General features: G+C 37.9%; 1 protein-coding gene across 6 annotated transcripts in view; it reads left to right on the forward strand.

Annotated features, from left to right (window-relative positions):
• Positions 1-9,085, forward strand: part of LOC123870005 (monocarboxylate transporter 10-like) — a 156,961-nt gene extending 147,876 nt beyond the window's left edge. For all 6 annotated transcript variants that reach the window (XM_045913152.1, XM_045913157.1, XM_045913156.1 and 3 more), the window contains 4 exons: positions 6,573-6,699; positions 7,250-7,347; positions 7,694-7,914; positions 8,278-9,085. In XM_045913152.1, the coding sequence (XP_045769108.1) occupies positions 6,573-6,699; positions 7,250-7,347; positions 7,694-7,914; positions 8,278-8,592 (761 nt within the window). In that variant the 3' untranslated portion in view covers positions 8,593-9,085. The remainder of the gene's footprint in view (positions 1-6,572; positions 6,700-7,249; positions 7,348-7,693; positions 7,915-8,277) is intronic.
• The last annotated feature ends 19 nt before the right edge of the window (positions 9,086-9,104 follow it).

Below are 9,104 nucleotides of genomic sequence, written 5' to 3' on the forward strand. Positions count from 1 at the left end.
AGGCCTTGCTGTTAGCTGCTAATGGGTTCTCAAAGTAGCCCGAGTATGCTTGTTTTACAAAGTTAGACACACTTGCACGACATTCTTTAATACGTACTCGCCACCAAATGGTACAAAAATGATTGGAATAACTTGCAGATGTTCTTCTTGATGTTAACACCTCGATAAATTTTGGAAATTACTTGTGTGATCTTAATAAAGTGTGAACATACAAAGTGTGAGTATAGTGCAAAATATGGGGGTACCTGTATCTCAAAAACTAGAGCTGCTGTGTAAAAAATTAAAGTAGATCTGAAATCAGCGAAGTCAAATTAGTACGAAACAGTTTCAAAACCTAATAAAACAAAAAAGTTGAATTTTGTATGCCAGTGAAATGATTCGGAATCGGAAGCCACTTTATATATCGCGAAATTTGGAAATGTGGTCAAATTTTCGAAATCCATATTTATCAATGAAAAGCGACATAATTTTGTAAGTAGTACTTACTTACTTCAGTTTACTATTTTTGGACAGTTTCGCAGAGGTACCTACAACAATCGGCCTCATTCAATCAGCCGCCATATTTATAATAACAGGCAAATAAATACAATTAAGTATTGGAACTACATTACCTATGCTCCTAAATGTATCTTAAAAAACAAGTCTCATTCAGCGTTACAAGTGCAGAAGAGGAAGTAGACAGACGGATTAACATCAGTTCGAACAAGTACTGGGCACAAAAGGAAAGAATGAAAGGAGCTTACCCAGTACATCTTAAAAGATCCGTTACAGATACCTACATGCATCCTGCCATGCCTCACCTATGCCAGCCAAACATGGGTCCAGACAAAGAATATAAAAAGAATAATAGTGACTTGCTAAAGGGCGATGGCAAGGAGCATAACTTAAGGAAAAAATATTCAAAGTGAGAATTGAAGACATAAGAAAAAAGACAAAGCCTACAGACACCTTGAGACATGCCCTAAAACTGAAATGCAAATGGTCATATTGTATCGATTTTTACAGATGAAAGGAAAAATCTCCCCTTGGCCAGGTCCAGCAGGCAAAAGAAAAATAGGTAGACTGAAGACGCGTTGGTCTAATGCTATTGTGCAAATCGCGAGAGAAAATTAGCTTGATAGTACCAAAGACAGAGAGAAATGGGGATACCCAAGAGGGATCCTTATCCAAGAAAGAAGAATACCAGAATAAATATTTTAAAAAAAATCTAAAGAAAAATTAAACCGACTTCAAAAACCACAAACACTAAAAAGTAAAAATAATTTTAGTGATTGTGGTTTTTGAAGTCGGTTTTATTTTTCTTTTGAAAATTTTTTATTTCACAATTTTTAGTGGCCCCACTGTACTATAATATGCCATACCCAGTTAAAACCCTACTGTTTACTAAGATATTACACTGATCGCGAGCAATTTGCTCTTATCCATTGAGGAGTTCCGTTCTCCATCTCGGAAGATATTCATCAGATCTTCATCAAATTTATATGGGACCACCTGCGAAGTATACCCTATCAAACAAAAAAAATCCAAATCGGTCCAGGCGTCTTTGAGTAATCGGGGAACATACGTTAAAAAAAAAAGATACCGAGGAATTCAGAACCTCTTCCTTTTTTTGAAGTCGGTTAAAAATATTTTTTAAATTTTGGTAACAGTTTCCTTTTTGTGATCCCAGGGAGCTTTAAATATCGATTTTGAACCAAATCGGTCAATTAACAAAGAATTTCAAAATGGCGTCGACTTTTTTAAATTTTGGTAACAGTTTCTTATTTTGTGATGCCAGGGAGCTCTAAATATCGATTTTGAACGAAATCGGTCAATTAACAAAGAATTTCAAAATGGCGTCGACTTTTTTAAATTTTGGTAACAGTTTCCTTTTTTGTGATGCCAGGGAGCTCTAAATATCGATTTTGAACGAAATCGGTCAATTAACAAAGAATTTCAAAATGGCGTCGACTTTTTTAAATTTTGGTAACAGTTTCTTATTTTGTGATCCCAGGGAGCTCTAAATATCGATTTTGAACGAAATCGGTCAATTAACAAAGAATTTCAAAATGGCGTCGAATTTTTTAAATTTTGGTAACAGTTTCTTATTTTGTGATCCCAGGGAGCTCTAAATATCGATTTTGAACGAAATCGGTCAATTAACAAAGAATTTCAAAATGGCGTCGACTTTTTTAAATTTTGGTAACAGTTTCCTTTTTTGTGATCCCAGGGAGCTCTAAATATCGATTTTGAACGAAATCGGTCAATTAACAAAGAATTTCAAAATGGCGTCGACTTTTTTAAATTTTGGTAACAGTTTCTTATTTTGTGATCCCAGGGAGCTCTAAATATCGATTTTGAACGAAATCGGTCAATTAACAAAGAATTTCAAAATGGCGTCGACTTTTTTAAATTTTGGTAACAGTTTCTTATTTTGTGATCCCAGGGAGCTCTAAATATCGATTTTGAACGAAATCGGTCAATTAACAAAGAATTTCAAAATGGCGTCGACTTTTTTAAATTTTGGTAACAGTTTCCTTTTTTGTTATGCCAGGGAGCTCTAAATATCGATTTTGAACGAAATCGGTCAATTAACAAAGAATTTCAAAATGGCGTCGACTTTTTTAAATTTTGGTAACAGTTTCCTGTTTTGTGATGCCAGGGAGCTCTAAATATCGATTTTGAACGAAATCGGTCAATTAACAAAGAATTACAAAATGGTGCCAACTGTTTTAAGTTTTGGTAACAATTTCCTGTTTTGTGATCCTAGGGATCCTCAGATATTGATTTTGAACAAAATCTATGACAGTTCAAGAAAATAGATTGTAAACACTATTTAAATTATTATCATTAACATTAAATTAAATGAAAACACGACGCGCGACGTGTACTGCAGCCCCTGAGCTTGAGCACAGGCCGAACCGGTATAAACCGATTTCTCTCCGTACGCGACGTAGCGCCTGTGCTCACGCACACACGCGCCTCAAGCTTGTAGTAGTGTACCTATCGTAGCGCGCTTGTATGAAGCTTTGACTCTGTTCGCTACTCATGTGGTTATACAACGCAATACCAAACTCACAAACACTCGTACAAACATACAGACAAGTATATACTCACACACACTCACACACACACACATGGACGCACGCACACGCACTTTTGAACGGTTTGAACGGAACACGGTTTTGAAATTGAAATTGAAAAAAGTGTAAGAATTTGTAAGAAAATATTTAAAAAAGGTATATCAGCCGGTTTTTTATTCCAGCTCTTAATACATGTAAAAACGTCCAATCTGTTTATTTACTTGAGCCTTTACCCTAGTACCTAATTATATCGACCGCCCCATATCAAAACAAAGTAAATGTCATTTTTCCGAAAATCGTTTTATGTCATAAGCCTAACTTTCATAGTATGTCCCGTTGTATTGTAAGGACACCCACATTAAAGTAAAATTAAAAGCTAGTAAGTCGCTTTGACCATTTTAAAACATAGTAAGTCTATGAACTCGCTAGGTTTTTTATAGATTAATGCGCCTTACTAAGTTTTTCAAAGGAATTAGATTAAATAAAATAAATATCACCCATTATCTAAATACCATGTCAAAACAGTAAATACTTAATAATGCATTAAAACTTAAAAGTAAGATAGGAAAAGTCAAAAGGAGTTCTGACCTCTACATGTCAACTGTTAAATATGTTTGCAAGGGAAATACTTTGCATACTTACATAATGTTTTTAGGGTTCCATATCTCAAAAGGAAACACGGGACCCTTATAGGATCACTTTGTTGTCTGTCTTTCTGTCCGTCTGTCCGTCTGTCGTGTCTGTCAAGGAAACCGATAGGGTATTTCCCGTTAACCTAGAATTATGGGCAGGTAGAGAGGTCTCAACTCTCATAGCCCAAGTAAAGGAATAAATCCGAGAACAAATTTCGTGATTCTAGATCAACGGGAAGTACTGTATAGGTTTTCTTGACGGACGGACGGACAAATGGACAGACAACAAAGTGATCCTTTAAGAGCTCCGTTTTTCATTTTGAGGTACGGAACCCTAAAAAAGAAAATGATGCACATGTAATGAATAAATGTGTAGGCCAGTCTTCATACTAAAATATTTAAACCCCTTTAATTTAAAAACTGTCATAGCCTAGTGGTTAGAACGTCCGCCTCCTAATCGAAGGTCGGGGGTTCGATCCCGGAATCACGCACTACTAACTTTTCAGTTATGTGCGTTTTAAGCAATTTAATATCACTTGCTTTAACGGCGAAGGAAAACATCGTGAGGAAACCTGCATACCTGCAAGTTTTCCATGTTCTCAAAGGTGTGTTCCTAAACTTCTCTTGAATTTAAACCACTTACTAGGTTTTGATCTGAGAAAGAAATTTGACATTAATTGACAAAATTGAGAGACCTAAGCTTGTATAAGAACACAGAAGTGTCATAATTCGTGTTCACTTTGCCTAACGTCTCTCGGAGAGCAGAGAGAGATTTAAACTGTTTCTTATAATCATTGGCCATATTTCAAATGCGAAAGTGTGTTTGTTGGTTTAATATTCAATCACGCTGCAACGGAGCAACCAGTCGACGTGGTTTTTTGCATGGATACATTTAAAGACCTTGAGAGTGACATCTCTCTCCGCATCGTATTCTTTATTGCTGAGGGTTGTGACCTCTTTCCATTATTCCTACATCTAATGGTAGGTTTTCTTGGGATGCGGTGAGTTCAAAGAGCCTACGGAACTCGACTAGAAAAACGAGATTTTGACTCTTAGGTTTAACGGTTATGAATTAGTTATTATTATCAGTGATAAAATTGATTAGGGCTGCCAGGTAAAATGACATTTATCTCGGAAAATCAAAGAGTTTCCACGAGATTTTTTCCAAGTTTGCGCTACTAAGTACATATATTATGAAGAGGAAAGGTTTGTTTGTTTGTTATCGATAAACTCTGAAACTACTGAACTACTTGCACTAAAGACATAATCATCAACATCAACCGACAGACATCCACAGTGAACATAGGTCTTTAATAGGGTCTTCCACATGCTACGGGTTTGCGCCGCCTGAATCTTTGCGCTTGCGCTTGACGACAATCATGCTTTAAAGAAAGCAATGATGAGGTCCAAGTTGGAGCACGCTTACCTAGAAGATGCCTATTCACTCTTGGCTTGCAGGTATTTAAGGTATATATGGCAGGAAACACGGCCGCCGAAATGGCGTTCCAACCTTTAGGCTCTCCCCATTGCCCGCAGCATGAATCTGAGCTTTCTTATGATGGTTATATTATTATGTACATATAATATCTCATAAGAAATCTCTAACACACAATCCAGCTAAGTAGGTCCAATTTCAAAAAAAGCTAGCTAGCCGACAAATCTAACTCAGTTAGGCAGCCTTCGGGAACCTTCGAGATGTCTCTCGTCCAAAATTCCTCAATGCTTGAAGACCAGTCTTTGAATAGTGCATGATGTCAGTGATGAAAAATGGATCCGAAATATAGGTCTTTTTTGTACACAGGAAATGCCTGACGCATACCCCTCCGTCATGTGGGGCTTGCACCAAACTTGCACTACTACGAAATCCATTTCGGAACACGGCACCCGGAACGAGGCGCGCTATCTCCTAAAAAACATAGGTATAATACCTATTTAGAACACTTACTATCTGTCATCATAATCTATGACAACCTCCGAGTATTTACCTGGTAAAACCGTGACTTTAGAATAAATTTTAGTATATAAGCAGGCTTCTTTTAGAAATGAAAAAATCCCTATTTTATTTTTCAACGATTATAAACACAACTTTCATTCAAAAATAATAAGCTTAAATTCATTTTAAATAATATTTTGCGACGAAATGACGCGCACAGTCCTTCCGCCATGACAGTCCAGTGGACACTGAATTCCATAGAGCGCCTGCAAGAAAATAAATAGCACAGGAAGTTTTTTGGTTAGTTTTAGATTATTTAAGAAATGAAAAACATTTAGTATAAAACTAACAGTTCGAATTGATTGCTATACCTAAACATATCATTTTCTGGAGGTTGGCTTCAAAGTATCAAGATGTTAAAGAAAATTTTTACAGAACAAGTTGCGAACAGCAATGTTTTCAACTTGTTTTTTTTTTTTTATTAGGATAATGTATACTAAATTAAAAGAGGCCCTTATAATCTTCACAAACTGAAGTTTTTAATTGCATGTATTTAATAGCTGTTAATGCTTTAGAAAAATAAACAATTTACTTCTAAGTACAGCATTTTTGCGATTTGTCAATTAGCAATTACCTTGTTAAAAGTAGACAGATTTATGTATCGATATAAATCTGTCTCGTTCTAACTGTCTTAAATTTGAGCAAAGTCAGAGTGCGCTGTGAAGAACGTGAGATGAGTAGGTACTAAGCATGAGCTTAGTACCTACTGTACCTAGCATCATTCATGACTTACTACTTACTAGGTATGAACGCAGAAAAGAATAAGAAATAAAATCAAGGACCACGCCCGACTCTAGAATCTCTAGCCCGTTTGCTTGGGTTGAGGTTAACCAGAGAGAGAGAAAGAGTTATTGTACCTACAAACCTATTTGCTGATCATTTCAGGGTACATAAACGTGGGATGCGGAGGCAAGGCGGGATACTACTTCAGTTCCACGTGCTCTCTTATTGGATCCCTGTCGCTCTTCTGCATCGACCTACATCGCCGTAGCGTCGCACATAAGCACACCAAGTAAGTCCAATACCCTATCTACACGTAGTATATACTTATTTAATATTTATTTGTAGAAAACCATCTCATGAAGGAATAGCGTGGTAGGCGGAGGTGGTTAGTGAACTACAAACTTTCCTACTTCTCTGCCACACCAGATAAGTGTTGTATCTGTTGTGGCGCACAGCAGATTGTGGCGCACGACTTCATAGCATATACTCAATAACTTCATATTATAATAAATGTCATCATCCCAATCCATTGCCGGCCTATTGCTGAGAACGGATTTCCTCTCAGAATGATAACGGTTTAAACCATAGTCCATCACCTGACCAAGCAGATTCGCAGGATTTCACACACCTTTGAGAAAATTATGGAGAACTCCCAGCACGCAGATTCCTTCACGATATCTTCCTTGAACGTTAAAATCACGACACTATAAGCCACAAAAATCGAAAAAGATATCAACACTACGACTCACAACAATTTCGTCAAATATGAAGCACAACACATAATTTTAGTGTGATCATGACCTCACTTGTGATGAAACCTGATGGTTTTTTTTTTTCAGAGAAAACGGCGGAGGAGTAGGATGCGAATCTGCATGCAGCGCGCCGCGCAGCCGCGAGCGCGAACCGCGTGCCGCCGCCGGCGCTGCGACAGCATTAGGTAAGATCCTACATCATCGTGTGCCATCTTCGAAGTGAAGGCGGTACACAATTAACAAAAGCTTTTCTATTATATTTCGAAACAGCTAAGCTCTGTCCACCCTCTAAATCTTCCATCGACTTGCGTCGTTGGCGACTTGAAGATCTCTTGCCAGCAATCAACGAATTATACACCTATTCGTTGCGTTCAATCCCTTTCACATTACAGTGGGACAAGATTTAGGCAAGATAACTGGAAATACTATCTGCTGAATCCTATGCTAAATTGTCTCAATTGGAAAGACGGGACAGCATTCATGACGTTGTACTATTTCTTGGCAATTTTCTCTAACCAACATTTTATAAAGTTCTAGGAGCAGAGCTAGTAGCCCCTGGAAGAGCGGGTCGAGATCTCTTGCTGGACAGCATCGGACCAGGAAGCCTCGGCTCCCCACCTCCCAACATCCCGCCAGAGCTGACCTGCATCAGCGAGGAGGGCGGCCTAGATTTAGACCTAGATCTAGACATACCCGAACATCTGCTAGAGGACCTGGACTGTGGCGGTGATTGTATTACTAGCTGTAACAAGGTAATGTGTTTGCAATATGCACTAATATTTTTTTGAATTGATAGATTGTTCACACAGAATAATTTGTCTGATCTAGGAAATACTCAAAAATTCCAAATCTGCTTTTGTATTCAAGTCAAGTTTTGAATTATTCACATTGGCAATAGTTTTCTATTTATAACTCTTGCCCATTCAGCTAACGAAGAAATAGAATAAGGCAAAAAAGCCTGAATTGAGTCAAAAAAAAACTCTTTCCCCGCAGGGCAGTGCTATTAAAGTTAAATGCATCTCATATATTTTTTACGAAATTTGGGGCAATATTCTCTCACTGCGTTGGTATTTACAAAAAAATCAAATATAATATTCATACAATTTTAATAACAGGTGGAGAACTATCTAATGCTAAGCGAGTACGAAAATAATCTGATAGCCGAACTGCCGAATTTGGCCGAACGCAAAGCGAGACGGTGGTCATTCGTGGTATCAAACAACTCTCCTCAACCATCCACGCCACACCACACCGACCAAGAACACCGAGCCCACCAGGAACACACCGCCAACCCAGAACACACCACCAACCAAGAACACACCAACCAGGAACACCACAACCCTGAACACCGGAACTCGGTCAAATGGAAGAAAAAGTGCCATAATTCTAACAACAGACTGATTACAGTGATAAACGAAGCGTCGTTATAAACTGATCGCATATTACGAAACGAGCCGCAAATGCCGCTAAAGTATGTTCACATGACGTAAGGTGGCAAAAAGCGATCGCAGTCATACATTCTATATGAAGACGTGTATCTAGACAAGTTTGTTGTGGCACTCTGACGCAATGACGTTCGAGGCGCGCTGTGATTGGTTGGCGCAATCGTTTTGTGGCATGCCACAACAGTTTAATTGCACTTTGAAAGACACACGGGACGCCTTTTTGCAGTACTGAACATCGAATAACGTCAGCCACTGATCAATTAATCATTCTTTAACGACTGGAGACTTACGGCGCTTGCGGCCAGTGTGCGATCAACGTTAACTGACAGTGGAGTAATATTGAGACAATAAATAGAGGAGTAACTTTGTTTAGTGTACCAATGACCTATTTAACCTCATAATTTATTTGTTGTGTGTGTATTTAGTAGTCTCATTTGTGTATTGTTCGGTATTATTTATTAAATTATTAATAAAAATATCTTTTGAAGTTTTTCTTG

Source organism: Maniola jurtina, chromosome 12 (assembly GCF_905333055.1).
Source record: "Maniola jurtina chromosome 12, ilManJurt1.1, whole genome shotgun sequence".
Classification (NCBI taxonomy): Eukaryota; Metazoa; Arthropoda; class Insecta; order Lepidoptera; family Nymphalidae; genus Maniola; species Maniola jurtina.